This window comes from Hyperolius riggenbachi, chromosome 4 (genome assembly GCF_040937935.1).
Source record: "Hyperolius riggenbachi isolate aHypRig1 chromosome 4, aHypRig1.pri, whole genome shotgun sequence".
Classification (NCBI taxonomy): Eukaryota; Metazoa; Chordata; class Amphibia; order Anura; family Hyperoliidae; genus Hyperolius; species Hyperolius riggenbachi.
The window spans coordinates 175,682,675-175,702,670 of NC_090649.1; the positions used below are offsets into that span (position 1 = coordinate 175,682,675).

Here is a 19,996-nt window from a genome sequence, read left to right on the forward strand (position 1 = left end):
CTGAGACTGACACTACAGATGTAAACACAGCCTCACAGCACGGCTGTGATTTATGAGGGATTGCAGAGTGCAGGGGGACCTTAGTGGGGTTTGGGATAGCAACAGAGGCTGGGCTGTATAGGCAGATCCAGCCTCTGTATGCAGATAACATTCTTTAAACACACCTCGGGTTCTCTTTAAAGAGACTCTGTAACAAAAATGTCATGCTTTGTTCTACCATCCTACAAGTTCCTAAACCTATTCTAATGTCTGGAAGGCTGCCAACTCTTCCGTGCTGATCTGCTATGTACAACCCTCTCCAGGCCCCTCTATGCACACTCCAGTGTGTGTGTTATTTACATAAGCCAGCAGCGTCTCTGCTATCTGATATCAGTGAGAGAAAGCTGGATAAAAATCCTCCTCTTAAGCCTCGTTCACATCTGCTGCGCTGAAAAACGTGTGAAAGCGCGTGGTAAAAAATGCATGCGCTTGTGCGCGCTTTAGTGTGCGTTTCTGTGCGTTGCGCTGCGCTTCTTTAAAGCACGTTTTGCTTGTTGTACCAGCAGCAGTTGTCAATAAAACTTTGTTTTTGTATGTAAATGTATTGTTTTCTCCAATTAGGGTTAAAAAACGCATGCGCTTCTATGCGCTTGTACGCGCTTCTATGCGCTAAAAAAGCGCACCCATTCACTTGCATTGATGTGCGCTTTTCAGTTCAACGCACAGAAATGCATGCAACCCTACGTTTCTGTAACGCTGCTCACCGCAGTGCATAGATGTGAACCAGCTACATTTAGTTACATGGGAAAATAAATACCTTGCTGATCGCACAGGGCAGTGCGCTGCAAAAAGCGCACAGAAACGGCCCTGATGTAAACGAGGCCTTAGGCTGTGAAAGGAACTGGCTGACACATACTGAGGAATTACAAACACAGGCACAGGCAGAGCTGTTTGCAGGAAGCCTGTCACTCTTCCGTGCATGAGAGCTGCAGGGGGACAGAAGGTAAACACACAAATGATCTCTTGAGATTCAAAAGGAAAGCTGTATACAGCCTGCTTGTGTATGGATGTATTTTCTATGTGTGGACATACTGTACATCAACCTACTTCCTGTTTTGGTGGCCATTTTGTTTGTTTATAAACAAACTTTTTAAAACTGTTTTTGACTACTTTTAATGCGGCGGGGAGCGGCGAAATTGTGACAGAGCGGAATAGGAGATGTCCCCTAACGCACTGGTATGTTTACTTTTGTGCGATTTTAACAATACAGATTCTCTTTAATATTACCAGTTTCGTGCATCAAGCCCTATGTCCAGTGCTCTGCATTTTGAAGGACCAGACAGAGGACTAAAAACAAATAGGTCAAACGTAGCAGTGACTTTCTGTGGGTCAGTTAATTCATTACATTTTCATTTGTTGCATTGTGCTGTGAAAATGTCCTGCTGCGTGCATTTTTCTGTACAAGAAAGAAATGAACATAATGAACGTGAGCACAAATGCAGAGGAGAAAGTAGAAGCTAGGGATAGCAGAAGGAACGTTACAAGAGAGGTAACACCATGCCAGGCAGCAATTCTTAAAAATGCTCAGTAGGCAATTTTGTAATGTGGAGGACCTGTTTATTAGGGTGCAGGAGATAAGATAAGGCCACCCCAATTATAAACACACTGGCCACACATGCCAAAACTCTCACAAAAATCACCCTGCTCTTGCAACACACTACTGTACTCTACTGTATTCTACAACCCACTAAGAATCTTCACCTTCACAAGACGAAATGGACAAATGATGACCCAAGATGGCGCCTGAGTAGGACGCCTCAGCACACAGGGCTCCGGCTCTTCACACTTTTTCCCCCCTTCCCTCTGTGGCTCACCTATGCCGGAAGGTCGGAGGAGTTCCCCCTGCTCTCCCCATCCTGGAGAGCCTGGGCACGCTGGGCTAAGGACCCCGGATCGCCGCCATCGCATCGCCGCATCCAGGCTGGGCTAAGGACCCCGGATCGCCGCCTCCGCATCGCTGCATCCTTGCTGGGCTAAGGACCCCGGATCGCCGCCATTGCATCGCCGCCTCCGCATCGCCGCATCCAGGCTAGTCCATGGACCACACACAGGCCTCTCAACCCCCGCAGAGGGACAGGCGCTGATGCGGCGGCTCTGGGGAGGACAGGACACACTCGTCATCAAAGCTGGCTGTGGCCAGGGAACGGTCCGTCTCGCCCCACTGCCGACTGCATGCACGGTACTCCCTGGCTCCTACACGCACAGGGCCGCCACGTGGGCAGCTACACCGCCGCTGCCAGGGGAACCAAGGACACCGCCCGCAATTAAAGGCACAGGGACTGCCTCACCACCGCAGAGGGGCGGATGCGGCCACATGCTGCCTGTTGACATTGGAGCCCTAGCTTCCATCCTGGAGCCCTCTGCCTAGAGCCTGCTGCCACCATCTTGTCCACCATCACTGCTGTGTACCTAATCCTCCGCTGCTGCTGCTCAGGTCACACAACCTGCTCCAGGGGACTGACCAGCACTCCATCAAGCCACAGTCTCAGTCCAGGGCCCTAGCAGCAGGTCAAATAAAGCCCCCAGCCACTCCAACGCCCACCAGGATCCGCAGCAGACACATCCCCTAACATCGGGCACCAGTCTCAACAGCAGACAAAGCGACGCAGCCAGCCAGCGGGACACTAACTTGACCGACCAGGTTACCCCACAATCCTAAGGGGACTCACCTCTTTTTCCCTCTCCTCTCTTTGTCTCTTTCCTAGGGTCAGACTGGGGGGCATCTGATTCAAAGCATCGCTGCAAAGCGTTTTGAGTGCCATGGACGGCAGCGGATTACCCCCCTGGTCCTACCCCCGGGTTCATCTCTCACACACCACTCTATCTATGCTATATCTCTATGCCTTGTATTGCACTGTACCTACTGTATGTATTTACTGTATATACCTGTATGTATGTACTGTATGTATATATTGTATGCTAAACGCACCATGCTGCTATTGTACCATCACCGACCCTGTTTGTGCCAAAACCAATTCCGGGTAGGACTCACGTTGTACTTGGCGAAATAAACTTGATTCTGATTCTGACAAAAAACATATTGCAACACTGATATCAATGGAGAAGGACATAGGATCAAAATGAAAATCATCAGATTACAATACATCCTTTAAAATGGATACAGTTAGGGCTGGTTCAGATGGGCTTCTGCAGGTGGAGCACTTAGCCGATGCTTAAAGAGAATCTGTATTGTTAAAATCGCACGAAAGTAAACATACCAGTGCGTTAGGGGACATCTATTCCCCTCTGTCACAATTTTGCCGCTCCCCGTTGCATTAAAAGTAGTCAAAAACTGTTTTTAAAAGTTTGTTTATAAACAAACAAAATGGCCACCAAAACAGGAAGTAGGTTGATTTACAGTATGTCCACACATAGGAAATACATCCATACTCAAGCAGGCTGTATACAGCTTTCCATTTGAATCTCAAGAGATCATTTGTGTCTTTCTTTCCCCCTGCAGCTCTCACTAACTGAAGAGTTACAGGCTGATTGTTTCTTCCTGCAGACAGCTCTGCCCCTGTCTGTAATTCCTCAGCATGTGACTCCTTTCACAACAGCGGATTTATCCAGCTTGTAAAAGATAAGAGAGCAGAGAAAGGCTGGCTAATGAAAATAACACACACACGGGAGTGTGCATAGAGGGGCCTGGAGGGGGGCGTGCATAGCAGATCAACACTGAATAGTTGGCAGCCTTCCAGACACAGGGCGACAAGTCCGACAGGGGAAAGATACATTGATTTATTACAGAGACGGTGATAGTAGAAAGTGCTGCAGTAAGCCAGAACACATTAGAATAGGTTCAGGATCTTGTAGGATGGTAGAAAACAGGATGACATTTTTGTTACAGAGTCTCTTTCAAGGGAATGTCCAGGCTATAGAAAAAAAATCTACTTACCTGGGGCTTCCTCTAGCACCAGGCTGCCACAATGTCCCACGCAGCAGCTCCGCTCTCAGCACCGGCCCGGTGTCCCCGCCGGTGCAGAGGCTGACCTCACGAGGTTGTCCTCTACTGTGCTGCACGAGCGCCACTGTCAATCAAGTCCACGTCGTCCGGAGGGTACTGCACAGGCACAATAGAGGATTACCTCATGAGGTCGGCCTCTGCACCGGCGGGGACCCCCGGTCGGCAGCTGACAGCGGAGCTGCGGCATGGGATATAGCGGCTGCCAGGGACTGTAGGAAGCCACGGGTAAGTAGATTTTTTTTTCTATAGCAAGACATTTCCTTTAAAGGACACCTGAAGTGAGAATATGAAAGCTGCCATATTTACTTTTAAACTATACCAGTTGCCTGGCAGCCTGGAACCTATTCGGCTGCAGTAGTGCCTGAATAACATCAGAAACAAGCATGCAGCTAATCTTGTCAGATCTGACAATAATGTCAGAAAAATCCCCATGCTTGTTAAGGGTCTATGGCGAAAAGCATTAGAGACAGAGGATTAGCAGGACAGCAAGGCAACTAGTATTGCTTAAAAGGAATTAATAATGGCAGCCTCCGTATCTCTCTCACTTCAGTTGTCCTTTAACACTTTTCAGCAAACCTAGCAGAAACATTCAGTTTCAGCTCCCACCAGTTCCTGTACGGTTTTGAGCAACCTAGGGGTACACAAACACAACCACGGTGGGTCTCAGTAATTTTAATTGGCTGCAACATTCATGCAATTGCTGGTAACTGACTGTAAACGCATTGAGATGAACGATGCCATACAACGATGCCATACATCTCAATTCGGGTCGTTTTCAACCCTGACGTTAAACTACAAGGACGGACGCTGCAGAAGCCTGTCCAAACTAGCCCTGATGCTCAAGCATAGTGTGAACCCAATATTACTGCTGCCATTATTACCCATAGAGTTGATTTTCCATTTCCACTGATTATGAAGCTGTTGCAGTAAATATAATTTCTTTTGATCATACTCTTCATAGAGATCTTACATCAGCTTCCTAGGATGTTTTTCCTGAGATGGGCAGACTCCACTATATTCTGAGCTGTTCAACAAGTTTTTTGTTTGTAGGTGATGTGCATTAACATTACCAAGTAACAAGGATAAATACTAATCCCGTGTATTGTAAGATTCGATCTGTAACTCAAAACTGCATTGCCCATCTCTAGCAAGGCCACAAAGGCCTGGCCCTTGTGTGACTGCGGTGCAAGGAGGGAGCTGTACATAGAATCTGTGAAAAGAGGTTACAAAAAAATAGGGACATTGCAAATGGGGAACAACCCATGGAAGAGTGGGAGGCTTCCCAGATGAGCTGTAAATAAGAGATGAATTGTTGAACTATGATAGCAAATATGGCAGAAGGGGTTATACATGGAAGGGGATCCATAAGAATATTTGCCTAGGGGCGAAAAAATATAAATCCAGCCTTGCTGGAGAGATCATTGATTTATGGGTCTTGTTGTGTTTCACATATATCTTTTCCTGTCTGAGGCCCCTTTCACTTCCGTTTTTAGCTTTTATACACAAAATAAAACTGTGGGATTCTAGGAAAGTCGTATTGACAGTAGACTTCAAAGCAAAGCTGATAATTGTACCAATTATCAGCTTTGCTTTGAAGTCTTTCTTTGTAAAAGGCAACATCTGTCTTAGCTGGCAAACTATGGCCAAAGTACATACTCTCCAGTATCACATGCTCAGTCGGGCTATTTGCATCATTAATGAAACAGAAGGACATCACCTTTGAGGAGGAAAAGAGTGCTGACAGAGGCTGTCCTAGCAGATCCTGCACCTGCCTTCAGTCTATGATGCAGTTCAAGAGTTGTCTAGTTTGGCCATTTACAAAAAACCTTAATCAGCAAGGGCAAGACTGGTGTTCATATAAACATGATGCTAACAACAGGGTGGTCATTCTTACACTGTCAACACACAGTACAAACAAAAATTGGCAAGAAAACTTAGCTGCATATTGCAGTGATGTGTTTGTCAACAAGTGGGATTGTATTTCTGAGCCTGGAAATACACTAACAATACCACAGATGACTGTTCCTTCAACCCATTATAAAAAGATCAGTGTGTTCTCCTATTTAGTTGCAATGTATAAAAAATAAGTGCAGGTCAGATGGACTCCCATTTAAAAGATATACTCAGTAAGTTGTGAAGATGCATTTTAGTTTGCTTTGCAGCATTCTACTGCTCTCTAGTGGTCAAAAGGGAGATTTAGCAACTTTGTCACAGCACATAATGTTGTAAGTTATTTACTGTAACTTGAATTCTAAATCTTGATCTTCTAATCCAAATGCTGAAAAGGTATCCATGACTAAGTATTTCTGGGGTAACTACTGTAGTGGAATAAGCACTGGCCGATGCTCAGCAAAACCAAACCAAGTCTTGGATACAAAAGTAGCAGAAAGGAATGTAACCTCATGTCTTGGGGCATCCCAGAAAACTTTGGTGCCCTTCCATCAAAGCAAATCAACTTATTTCAGCACAGCACTGCGCCAATCATTTGGGTGCCACCATAGGCCATAATAAGATTTACAACTTCAGCGGCGCTCAGTGGCCAGTTTGGGTCCTGGCGACAGGCAGAGCTCAAATTAGGAAAAAACAAAACAAAAAAAAGCAGGTCATTCAGCACTGCATTGCAAAGCTTAAGGCTCCCTGCACACTGCAAATCCGTTTTCCGATTTTCCCTGAATACATTCAACAGAAAAACTGATCAAAAAACGCAGCATGCGGTAAAGATTAAAAATCGGAATCGGATGTAAAAACTGATTAAAAAGCGGAATCGGAATTGCATGCAGTGTGCAGGGAGCCTAAGATCGATTTTCAACAGATTCCCTACTGGAACCTATTTTAAAAAAATGATGTGCCTCGTGTGGAGCGTACGAGAGAGAACGGCGCCGGAGACTTGGGCGCAGGACACAGCCAGTATATGGCTGATCCTGCTGCCGCACAACTCCGGGCCGTGTTAATTACTATTCCCCCTCCAGGCCACCATGGATGGTGGGGAATGAAATAATTTGGCTTCCAGCAATTGCTGGAAGCCGAGTTATGTTTTAAAAGCAACTTCAGATCCGTCTTCTGACGGCGCTGAAGTTACTCCCTGTGCCTACGATAGCCGTAGTTCCTATTACGGCCTATGGTGGCGCCGGCTGCGCCCAAGTCTCCTGCGCTGCTGCGCCCAAGTGTCCAGCGCTGGATTTACCGTGTTCGCGTGTGGATGTCCATTCTTTTTGAATAGATTCCTTTCAGAAAAATAATTTTTAAAGGACAACTGAAGAGAGAGGGATATGGAGGATTTCCTTTTAGTACCAGTTACCTGGCTATCCTGCTGATCCTCTGCCTTTAATACTTTTAGCCATAGATCCTGAGCAAGCATGCAGCAGATCAGGTATTTCTGACATTGTCAGCTCTGACAAGATTAATGGATACCAGAGCCAAAAAGATCCCTGCAGTCTAGAATAAGTGCGCAGGTGCTGGCCAGGCTGCACGTGTCTACTGTGCATAGCCGGGAGCGCTCTGTGCATGATGTAATTGTGGCATCATGCGCAGAAGGATGAGCGCAGCCAGGCCAGCGCACTGATACGAGACTCAGGCGACACAGAAGATGCTCCTGGGGGAAGTATTTAGCTGCCAAAGGAAGGGGATGGAGAAGAACGGGGGAGTATGGGAGCAGTGGCCATCAGGACCGCTGCTCGTACATGCCTGCTTCCCCCGTTTCTCCTAATCCTTGTTTCTGGTGTTATTCAGACACTACTGCTACCAAATAGCTCAGCAGGACACCCAGGAAACTGGTATAGTTTAAAAGGAAATAAATATGGCAGCCTCAATACTCTAAGTGTATAGGCAGCTTTATTTTTAAAGGTAAAGCTTTTTGTTTAGCAATATATTTATTGGCAAACCATTTCATGTTTCTTGCGTCAGTTTAACATGTACATGAAACAAACTCATTCAGAAAAGTTTGACAAGTGTCAGCATTATTCCCCTTCTCGAAATGTACAGAGTAACAAAGGCATAATGTATTAATAAGAGTAGAGCAGCCTCTCTCAACCAGTGTTTCCTGAAACTGCAGGATTCCTTGAGAACTGCAGGGGTTCCCTGGCATTTTTCCCCTTCAAGGTGAACTGAATCAGCTGGCAGGTTGATAAAGTTTCAATATTTCATCCCTAGCAGATCAGCGTCCTCTTCACTAATGCTGCATACACACCTGAGATAAAAGTCTTTGGAAAAGGCAAGATCACAGACCAATTTTACCCCATTCCATGTAGTATGAGAGCCATACTCTACACAGTCTATTCTATGGAGCTGAACTCCCCATCAGCTAGAATCTTTGCAAGATGCTGCACACAAAGATGCCCGTACACATTCAAAAGATCATTATCTGCAAAAGATCTGTTCCTGCAAAAGATCCATTCCTGCAAAATGCATTCATAGTCTATGAGATCTGCAGATCATCATACACACCTTGTTTAACAGGCAATCATCTGCAGATCAGATCCACCAGGATGGATTTTCAGATCTGCAGATGATTGCGAGATATGCAGATGAAGTCTGTTAAAAAAGGTGTGTATGAGATCTGCAGATATCATAGACTATGAATGCATTTTGCAGGAATGGATCTTTTGCAGGAACAGATCTTTTGCAGATAATGATCTTTTGAATGTGTACAGCATCTTTGTGTGCAGCATCTTGCAAAGATTTTAGCTGATGCGGAGTGCAGCTCCATAGAATAGACTGTGTAGAGTATGGTTCTCATACTACATGGAATGGGGTAAAATTGGTCTGTGATCTTGCCTTTTCCAAAGACTTTTATCTCAAGTGTGTATGCAGCATTGCTCTCTGCCCTTCCTGAATTCTATCCACCTTACTTGTTCTTCTCTGGTGCAATGGCCACAGGACTGTTCTGACACATTACATTGGTGATTAATAAAATGTGGCATGTGGGATGCCAGAATGATGTATGTGTACAGAAGATAGAGAGAAAACCCAAACAGTGGACAGCTATGATGCGGAGTGCAACAATGGAGGGCATGAGATGGATGCCCTGTAACGACCAATCCCAATATAAAATAGTCTTACCTCCATTAATGCAGGGGTTCCCTGAGATCCGAGAATTATTTGAGGGGGTTCCTCCAGGATAAAACATTTGAAAGGCTGGAATAGTGTTCTCCAATGTACTTCTGACACTGTTACAAAGTAGTGCATTCTGAACATACTGTCTGTTTTGAAAATTACAGCTTAGAAACTTTAAAGATGGAAAGAAGTGCAATATTACATTAAAGGGAACCTGACAGTTCTGCTGATCTATTTGGCTGCAGTAATGTCAATTTCACACACCCAAAACAAGCATGCAGTTTCCATATCTACTTTAAGAACATTAGGACTGGATCACATAATGGGATACGCTGTCACCATCCATGGCATGGAACCCAAGTTCCTAGTCTGTTGCATCAGACATGTCATACATAGCATACTATGAATGACCTTTCCAGTGATCACAATTGTGTAACGCACAACAATCATGTATGAACAGATCCTATACTAGCATACAATCCATCAACATATCCATGGACCTGCCACAGTCAATGAAATGATTTTAAATGCAGTGTGAACCAAGCCTAAAGCTGGGTGAGCGAGTTCCGAGGTGCACACTAAAGGCACGGGGGGAAAAAGTGAGAGGGGGACACAGGGCGCAGAGTATAGGAGACAGTGATGGGAGTGTTTCGACATAGGAACTGTAGGTTCATTCTTAACCTGAATCTGTCCATATCAAGTTTGTTAACCAGGGACTACCTGTAATATCTTATTTGTTTCAAGCGCTCAATCACATAAGTGTCCACATATAACTCCTTTGCATAGGTCATTCCAACCAACATATTCCACTTTAACATCCACATTATGAGGTTGTCAGGACCACCACTAGGGCATCCCTAGAAACAAACCCACCGGAAAAAGGTGACCACTGCTAGACAGGTCTGATGCATTTTATACCAGGACACCTCTGCATCTGTAATCCTAGTTCCTCTGATCTCAATGCAACCAAGATGCTATTGCAGACATCTGAAATGCAAGAAATGTCCATAGTGTAATACTGTTAAACACTAAAAATCTTTATTCATTAAAATGTTCTCACATATTCCAGAAGTTTTTACAAGGCCTAGAGTTTCACAGGCTCTCCCCGTTGCCTCCTCTAGGCTGCGCAAGTCCGATTTGTGTCTCACACGCCACTGCCTCGCTCCTCTTCCACATGCTGCTCACCACTTCCTGGTATGTCTACACCCCTCCCAACATGCCCCACCACTCATCAGGGGCCTCTAACGGAAACAACAGGGAGAGCCCACAAAACTTGTCTAGGCCTTGTAAAAACTTCTAGAACAGGGGAGTGCATTTTAACCTCCTTAGCGGTATGCCCGACACTGTGTCGGGCATACCACTCTGTGGCCCCAGGAGTCCCCCATAAATAAATGTGCCAAATGGCTGTAAATCCTTTAGCTAGCACTAGCTAGTAAATCCTCTAGCTAGTAAGTGTCCGGCACCCCTGGATCCCCCGTTTATACATTGATCCCCCCCCCCCCGATCCAGCAACAGCACAGCCTCCTGGCACAGCTCCAGTCTCTCTATGGGGAGTATAGAGTTTGCGCATGACATCATCTGCGATCCTCCCCATAGTGAAGACCGGAGCGGAGTATCGCTGGATCCAGGCTGGGTAATGTATAAATGGGGGAGCAGCAGGGATCGGAGGGTGCCGGAGACTACTTCTAGCTAGCCTAGTGCTAGGTAGAGAGTTTATAGCCATTTAGCACATTTATTTAAAAATCGGGCAAGAAGTAACAAAACCTCCTGAGCGGCGTAACACTTAGGAGGTTAATGAATAAAGATGAGTGTTTGATGGTATTACGCTATGGAGATGTCTTGCATTTGAGGTGTCTGCAATAGCATCTTAATTATATGGAGATCGGAGGAACTAGGATTACTGATGCAGAGGTGTCCTGGTATAGTGCAACAGACCAGTCTAGCAGTGGTCACCATTTTCCGGTGGCTTTGTTCCGAGGGGTGCCCTGGTGGTGGGCCTGAAACTCAATGTTTATTTTAAAGTGGAATATGCTGGTTGGAAGGACATATGCAAAGGAGTTATATGTGGTGGACACATATGTGATTGAGCGCTTGAAGCTAAGAAGACATTTTGGGCAGCCAGGCAAGTGAAAGTGCACTCACATTTAAAGAAACTCCATGCTGTGTTTTTTCATCTTTAACCATTTCAGCTACCCAGACGTGATCCTCACGTCCAGGTGGTGCCACGCTTCGACACGCCCCTGTGCTGTCCCCCGGTAGCCCTGGGATCAGTGAACGGAAACATGGTTCCCAATCACCGATCTGTGTCCCCAGCAGAAAAACCAAAGCTCTCTTACTAGAGGCTTCAGTCTTTCCGCAAAAAAAAACCCAATCGTTTCCCCGTCCTCCTTGTGCTTCCAGTGATCAAGAAGCACAAGGAGGAAAAAAAAAAAAATAAGGTGGCCATCTTGTAGCCAAATAGTAAAACTACACCTACATACATATTACATTAAAATTTACACATATAACATTAAAAATTAACTGTTTATTTCCCACACCAAAATATTACCCAAATAAAATTAATTGAAAAAAAAATTACAATAAAAACTTAAGTTACCTAAGGGTCTGAACTTTTTAAATATGCATGTGAAGGGGGTATACTACAAACATTTTTTAAATTATAAGCTTGTAAATGGTGATGGACGCAAAAACGGAAAAAATGCACCTTTATTTCCAAATAAAATATTGGGGCCAAATATTGTGATAGGGACAAAATATAAATGGAATAATAACCGAGACAAACTGGCAAATAAAATATAGGTTTTAATTATGGTAGGGTGGATTATTTTAACCACTTGCCGACCGCCCACTGCACAGGGGCGGTCGGAAAGTGGATCCCGCAAGGACCGCCGCATGCACAAATCCTTGTACGGGCATGGGCAGAGCGATCGCGTCATCCATGATGCGATCCTCAGCTGGGGATCTAGCCTCCAGCTTGCCGGCCACTTAGCAGCACCGGCGGGTGGAGGAATACACATACCCGCCGATCCATGCGTATAATAGGCTTTCTAATGTATACAAAGCCTATTATACAGGTTGCCTCCTGCCCTGGTGGTCCCAGTGTCCGAGGGACCACCAGGGCAGGCTGCAGCCACCCTAGTCTGCACCCAAGCACACTGATTTCCCCCCCCCCCCTGATCGCCCACAGCACCCCTCAGACCCCCCCCCCCCTGCCCACCCCCCAGACCCCTGTTTGCACCCAATCACCCATCAATCACTCCCTGTCACTATCTGTAGACACTTTTTTTTTTATTCCCTAAACTGCCCCCTGCTCCCTCCTGATCACCCCCCACCCCTAAGATTCTCCCCAGACCCCCCCCAGTGTACTGTATGCCACTATCCCCCCTGTAATAACCCACTGATCACCTGTCAATCACCCATCAATCACCCCGTCACTGACACCCATCAATCAGCCCCTAACCTGCCCCTTGCGGGCAATCTGATCACCCACCCACACCAATAGATCGCCCGCAGATCTGACGTCAGATCACCTCCCAAGTGCATTGTTTACATCTATTCTCTACCCTAAACACCCACTAATTACCCATCAATCACCCCCTATCACCACCTGTCACTGTTACCCATCAGATCAGACCCTAATCTACCCCTTGCGGGCACCCAATCACCTGCCTACACAGGTCATTTTGCGACATTTGGTTTCAAGACTACTCACGGTTTAGGGCCCCTAAAATGCCAGGGCAGTATAGGAACCCCACAAATGACCCTATTCTAGAAAGAAGACACCCAAAGGTATTCCATTAGGAGTATGGTGAGTTCATAGATTTTATTTTTTGTCACAATTTAGTGAAAAATGACTTTGTGGAAAAAAAAAAAAAAACAATAAAAAAATCAATTTCCGCTAACTTGTGACAAAAAATAAAATCTTCTATGAACTCACCATACTCCTAACCGAATACCTTGGGGTTCTAAAATGGGGTCATAAGTGGGGTTCCTATACTGCCCTGGCATTTTAGGGGCCCGAAACTGTGAGGAGTAGTCTTGAAACAAAAATGACCTGTGAAATCCTAAGGGTACTCATTGGACTTTGGGCCCCTTAGCGCAGTTAGGGTGCAAAAAAGTGCCACAAATGTGGTATTGCCGTACTCAGGAGAAGTAGTATAATGTGTTTTGGGGTGTATTTTTACACATACCCATGCTGAGTGGGAGAAATATCTCTGTAAATGGACAATTGTGTGCAAAAAAAAATAAATCAAACAATTGTCATTTACAGAGATATTTCTCCCACCCAGCATGGGTATGTGTAAAAATACACCCCAAAACACATTATACTACTTCTCCTGAGTACGGCAATACCACATTTGTGGCACTTTTTTGCACCCTAACTGCGCTAAGGGGCCCAAAGTCCAATGAGCACCTTTAGGCTTTACAGGGGTGCTTACAATTAGGCACCCCCCAAAATGCCAGGACAGTAAACACACCCCACAAATGACCCCATTTTGGAAAGTAGACACTTCAAGGTATTCAGAGAGGAGCATAGCGAGTCCGTGGCAGATTTCATTTTTTTTTTTTTGTCGCAAGTTAGCAGAAATGGAAACTTTTTTTTTTTTGTCACAAAGTGTCATTCTCCGATAACTTGTGACAAAAAATAAAATCTTCTATGAACTCACCATGCCTCAGTGAACTTTGGGATGTCTTCTTTCCAAAATGGGGTCATTTGGGGGGGGGTATTTATATTATCCTGGAATTCTAGCCCTTCATGAAACATGACAGGTGGTCAGAAAAGTCATAGATGCTTCAAAATGGGAAAATTCACTTTTTGCACCATAGTTTGTAAACGCTATAACTTTCACCCAAACCAATCAATATAGGCTGAATGGGTTTTTTTTATTTTATTAAAAACATGTTTGTCCACATTTTTCGTGCTGCATGTATACAGAAATTTTACTTTATTTGAAAAATGTTAGCACAGAAAGTTAAAAAAAAAATTCATATTTTCATTCATGTCTTTTTTGATGAATATAATAAAAAAGTAAACATCGCAGCAGCAATCAAATAGCACCAAAAGAAAGCTTTATTAGTGACAAGAGAAGGAGCCAAAATTCATTTAGGTGGTAGGTTGTATGAGCGAGCAATAAACCGTGAAAGCTGCAGTGGTCTGAATGGAAAAAAGGGGTCTGGTCCTTAAGGGGGGGGGGGTAAAGCCTACAGTCCTCAGATGGTTAAAGCTATAATGGACGAAAACTGAGAAATAATGATTTTTTTTTTCCCAATTAATCCTGTTAAAATGCATTTATAAAAATTTTTTTAGCAAAACGTACCACCCAAAGAAAGCCTAATTAGTGTCGGAAATAAGATAGTGGCCTCAATTCACGGAGCATTAACAAACGTTTATCAAACACTTTATCAAACGTTTGATAATTTACCTCATGGGTAAAATCTCATTTTAAATTCACTACGGTGTTATATATTTATCAAATGTTTTACCGATAAAACGTTCAACAAATATATAACACCTTAGTGAGATTTTACCCATGAGGTAAATTATCAAACGTTTGATAAAGTGTTTGATAAACGTTTGATAATGCTCTGTGAATTGAGGCCACAGATCAATAAATTGTGATAAGTAGTGATAAAGTTATTAGCGAATGAATGGGAGGCTTAAGATTGCTCTGGTGCAAAAGGTGAAAAATCCCCACAAGCTGAAATGGTTAATCTTTAATTTATGTGTAAAACATGATATCTGGAGCACTTTTATTGTAATTGTGCAGGTGTACTAGCTGTAATATGCAGAGTAATATAGCATATTCAAAAAGTATTAAGGTAAGTGAAGCTGCAATTTAAATGAATTTTGGTGTAAACATCTGTTCCATAAGATTTGTAGATTAGAAGGCATTTTCCCCCTTTTCAGGTCATAGCCAGCTAGGAATTTCCAAAACTGGCTTAAAGAGGAACTCTAATGAAAATGTGAAAAAAAGTGCTTCATTTTTACAATAATTATGTATGATTTAGTCAGTGTTTGCCCATTGCCAAATCTTTCCTCTCCCATTTTACATTCTGACATTTATCACCTGGTGACATTTTACTGCTGGCAGGTGATGTCAGTGAAAGGAGATGCTACGTGCTTTTAGGCAACTGTAAACAGCTGTCATTTCCCACAATGCAACAAACCTCCCACAGTATGACATCAGAACCATGGTCCTGACATCACACTGTTGGAGGGATTTCACAACAACAGCCAAACAGAGCCCCCAGATGATCAGTTTGTGAAAAGGAAAAGATTTCTCATGGGAAAGGGGGCATCTGCTACTGAGTTACCTAGGGATAGGGAGTGGGAAGTCTCTGAACCCTAATGAGTATCCCCCAGCCCAATCGACCTCCCACAAAAAAAAAAAAAAAAAAAACTAATTCGCATCCACACACAGGAGCACTAGCAGCTTTCCACCTAGGCTCTGGCAGAAACAAGAGCATGTTCGGGTCCGCTCTACTGCACGAGCTGGCTCACATCTGCGCAGTAGGGTGGACTACTAGTTCAACAGCAGAAAACATGGACAATCACCCATCAAAGTATCTTTGGTCCTGCACTGAACAGTTTTTAAAGTGAATCTAAATTGATAAATAAAAAAAAAAATTAACTTACATTGAGTTCTACTAGCCCCCTGCAGCTGCCCTGTGTCCACACTTGGACAACCCAATCCTCCGGTCCCCTGCAGTGACTCAGTTTTTATTTCGCCGCATGCAGTGACCAGATCTGGCTCAGTCGACAAAAAACAGTCACTGCAGGGGGCCGGAGGATAGGTTTGTCCCAGTGCGGCTGCAAAGGTAGAAGCCCCAGGCAAGTTAATTTTTTTTCCAATTCAGTTTAGGTTTCCTTAATCAGAGACTCACGGCAGCATAGACAATGAATAAGCATAAGAACCATGGAACCTCCAACAGTTACTGAAAGACAGTAAAGTCAGATCTTGTCATTTACATGTGCTTGTTAAAGAGATAAAAATGTCATCCTGTTTTCTACCATCCTACAAGTTCCTAAACCAATTCTAATGTGCTCTGGCTTACTGCAGCACTTTCTATCACCGTCTCTGTAAGAAATCAACTTATTTTTCACCTGTGATTTGTCGCCGCGTCTGGAAGGCTGCCAACTCTTCAGTGTTAATCTGTTATGCACGCCCCCTCTATGCACACTCCCATGAGTGGTATTTACATTAGGCAGCCTCTCTGCTCTCTTATCTTTTACAAGCTGGATATAGATTGTCCCGTTAAGCCTCATCTACACGGGTAGATGAGGCTGCGATCCGGCGGCTCGATTAGCCGCCGGATCGCCTCTTCCGCGTCCCCGCCGTGCCCCATTAGATTCCCCGCTCGTCCTCGCCGGCGCCGCTTATCTTCCGCTCAATTCCCTGCCATTGTCCCCTCGCGGGGAGCGAGCAGGGAATCGGCGGAAGCAAGGTACATCCTGTCGGATCTTATCAATCGAGCCGCAACAGCAGCTCGATTGATAAGGAACATCACGGCCGCATCTACGTGTGTAGATGCGGCTTTAAGCTGTGAAAGGAGCTGGCTGCCACATGCTGAGGAATTACAGACACCGGGCAGAGCTGTCTGCAGGAACAATCAGCCTGTCACTCTTCAGTGGATGAGAGCTGCAGGGGGTAAACACACAAATGACCTATTGAGATCCAAAAGGAAGGCTGTATACAGCCTGCTTGTGTATGGATGTATTTTCTATGTGTGGACATACGTACAGTTTGGTGGCCATTTTGTTGGTTTATAAACAAACTTAAAAAAAAAAAAACTGTTTTTGACCACTTTTAATGCAGCAAAATTGTGAGAGGGGAATAGATGTCCCCTAACGCACTGGTAGGTTTACTTTTGTGCGATTTTAACAATACAGATTCTCTTTAACCGCTTAACGCCGATGGGCGTCGGCAGGTCGTTAGTGGTTTTGCATGGAAACTTTCCAGGTAAGTTCACGGAGGGCATCTCCATGAACTGACTGCGAGCCTCCGATCGCGGCTTGCAGACAAAATGTAAACACGCGGGGAAGAAATCCCCAGGGCTGTGGAGTCGGTCCAAAAATCCACCGACTCCGACTCCTCCGTTTAGGATTCCACCGACTCCGACTCCTCTAATTTGCATATTACAATTTTGTTGATTAAAAGTATGTAACATGAAATTCGTCTCTTAACTGCCAACGCTTAGGAATTTTACAAGGCAACTGAAGTGAGAAGGATATGCAGACTACTATATTTATTCCCTTTAGACTAAAACTAGTCCTTGGTAAGAGTACTTGTAAAAGGTACAAACCAGAACAAAGAACCTCTATCAGGCCCTAGCCAATGTAAGTGTGGGTACATGTAAGAATGATGTGCAGGTACTCTGCAGGGGAATGAGGAGATTGTAAACAGATAACACCTCTGTGTTCAATGTGCACAGCATTCTCAGTGGATTCCCTGCAGCTCTGTGGGGAGTGCATATATAGAGTATAGTACTACTGTGTAACAAAGTAAACCTGAGACAGATGAAATTAAAGTTTTATACATACCTGGGGCTTCCTCCAGCCGCCTTCAGGATAATCAGTCCCTCGTTGTCCTCCTCCACCACCTGGATCTTCTGCTATGAGTCCAGGTACATGAGCCAGTCGGGCGTAGTGCGCATGCACACACTCCGCCGCCAGGAGCATACTACACCTGTGCAGCACTATTGCGCAGGTGCAGAATGTTCCTGGCTGTGGGAGCGGCATGCGGCCGGACAGCGCTGACTGGCTGAATTACCAGGACTCATAGCAAAAGATCCGGGTGGTGGAGGACAGCGAGGGACTGATTAGCCTGAAGGGGGCTGGAGGAAGCCCCAGGTATGTATAAAACTTTACTTTTCATCAGTCTCAGGTACCCTTTAATTTGTAGTCACCAAACCAAATTTTAACATAAATTATTTGATTTCATCAGCAAAGGGAGTGCATACATTTGCATAAATCAGCATCAATGCAGAATTATTTCCATCTCATTGACCATCTCTATTAGTGACACAGCTACACATCAGGCTTTATTCTTACAGCATAGATGTTATTTAGTATATATGTTACGGCCAGAACCCGAAGTTTGGCCACTTCTAGTTCTGGCCGGCCACTTCGGGTTCTGGCCGGCCAATGCGCGAAGTGGCCGCTGCGCTGCGGCCAATGTGAGGAATGGAATGAATCCTGTAACATTCATGTATCTTCTGACCGCAGCGCAGCGGCCAAACGTATCGCAACTTAGTTATTTTAATGAAATTAAGCCGGCGGCAATGAAACAGATGAAGCCGCCGGCTTTTTCTCTGCCTCTCTCTCTCTCTCCTTCCTCTCCCCGCCTCTCTCTCCTTCTCTTATTATGGGCAGCACTCGTGTCCCCCCTTCAGAGTCGTTCGTCGCGCCAGGGAGAGCAGAGCGGGGAGGCTGCAGACATCGCTTCTGCCAGCACCCCGCTCTGCAGGAACGGCAGGCTTCCCTGGTGCGACGAACGACTCTGGAGGGGGACACGTAGTGCTGCCAATAATAAGAGAAGGAGAGAGAGGCGGGGGGGAGGAGAGAGAAAGAGGCAGAGAAAAAGCCGCCGGCTTAATTTCATTAAAATAACTAAGTTGCGATAGGTTTGGCCGCTGCGCTGGGGCCAGAATATACATGAATGTTACAGGATTCATTCCATTCCTCACATTGGCCGCAGCGCAGCGGCCACTTCGCACATTGGCCGGCCAGAACCCGAAGTGGCCGGCCAGAACTAGAAGTGGCCAAACTTCGGGTTCTGGCCGTAACATATATAAGAGATTCCTGTGTATACATATATACAGTCACAATCAGATATGTATATCTGACTTTACAAATACAGGGACTGCTTTATTGAAGCAGCACAAGTAACTAATTTTGATTGGTTCATTTCATTTTTGTGGACTAAGCACAGCTATTACTGTATATATACACATTATTTTTAATGACTATTATCTGAGAAATAGAACATTTTATCATATTTTCTATTTTAATTACAGTTACAAATTCATTAGGAGTCGGTGCATTTTTTCCCGACTCCGACTTCAGGCACCCAAAATTGCCCGACTCCACAGCCCTGGAAATCCCCGCTGTTTACATCATACGGCGCTGCTGCGCAGCAGCGCCGTAAAGCAGATATCCCCGGCCTCTGATTGGCCGGGGATCTCTGGCATCTGATATGCCGCAGCCTATCCTAGGCGGCGCAGCACATTCCACAGCGTGAGGGAGAGGGAGGCAAGGAGGGCGGAAATCACTGCGGAGGGGGGCTTTGATGATCCCCCGCTAGGCCAAAACAGCCGGCGACGATCAGACCCCTCCCTAGCAAGACATCCCCTAGTGGGGGGGGGGGGGGTAGTCTGATCGCCCTGGCTGTCTGCTGATCTGTGCTGTGGGCTGCAGAGCCCACGCTGCACAGATCAGCGCAAAATAGGCTGGTCCTTAAGTGGTTAAACCCAAATATGTGGCCACCTTTATTTCCCTGTATGTTTCACTACTGGGAGCAGTAATGTAAAAGTCATTAACATTACTGGCTTTTATATATACTTGCTGTATACAAAAAAAACCCAAACCACCAAGTAAATGCAAACAATGTTTATTTGAGAAACATTTAGTCTTCAGCTTCAGACTCCTCCTCCTCCTGGCTGATCTGGAAGTAGCGGAGCTCATAAGTCTGCTTGTCAGATGCAACCACACGCAACCAGTCACGCAAGTTATTCTTCTTCAGGTATTTCTTAGTAAGGTATTTTAGGTACCTACATGAAAAACAAAATGGACGTTAGAACATGGAAACACATTTGGGGTTTGCTTTGAAAGGCTCTCACTGTTGCACAATTTAAAGTCTTTACTGGACTCTACCAGGCCTAAAACTGCACAAGACTTAAGAGGACTTATTAACTGGGCAACAATTGCACATCTGTACAAAC

General features: G+C 45.1%; 1 protein-coding gene across 2 annotated transcripts in view; it reads right to left on the reverse strand.

The window, feature by feature from the left end:
* RPL22L1 (ribosomal protein L22 like 1) overlaps positions 1 to 19,996 on the reverse strand; it is a 460,839-nt gene that overhangs the window by 423,569 nt on the left and 17,274 nt on the right. Inside the window, exon 4 of one of the 2 annotated variants that reach the window (XM_068281012.1) lies at positions 19,657 to 19,825. In XM_068281012.1, the coding sequence (XP_068137113.1) occupies positions 19,681 to 19,825 (145 nt within the window). In that variant the 3' untranslated portion in view covers positions 19,657 to 19,680. Of the gene's footprint in view, positions 1 to 19,649; positions 19,826 to 19,996 lie in introns of those variants that run through there. The other variant, XM_068281011.1, reaches the window with a different exon arrangement.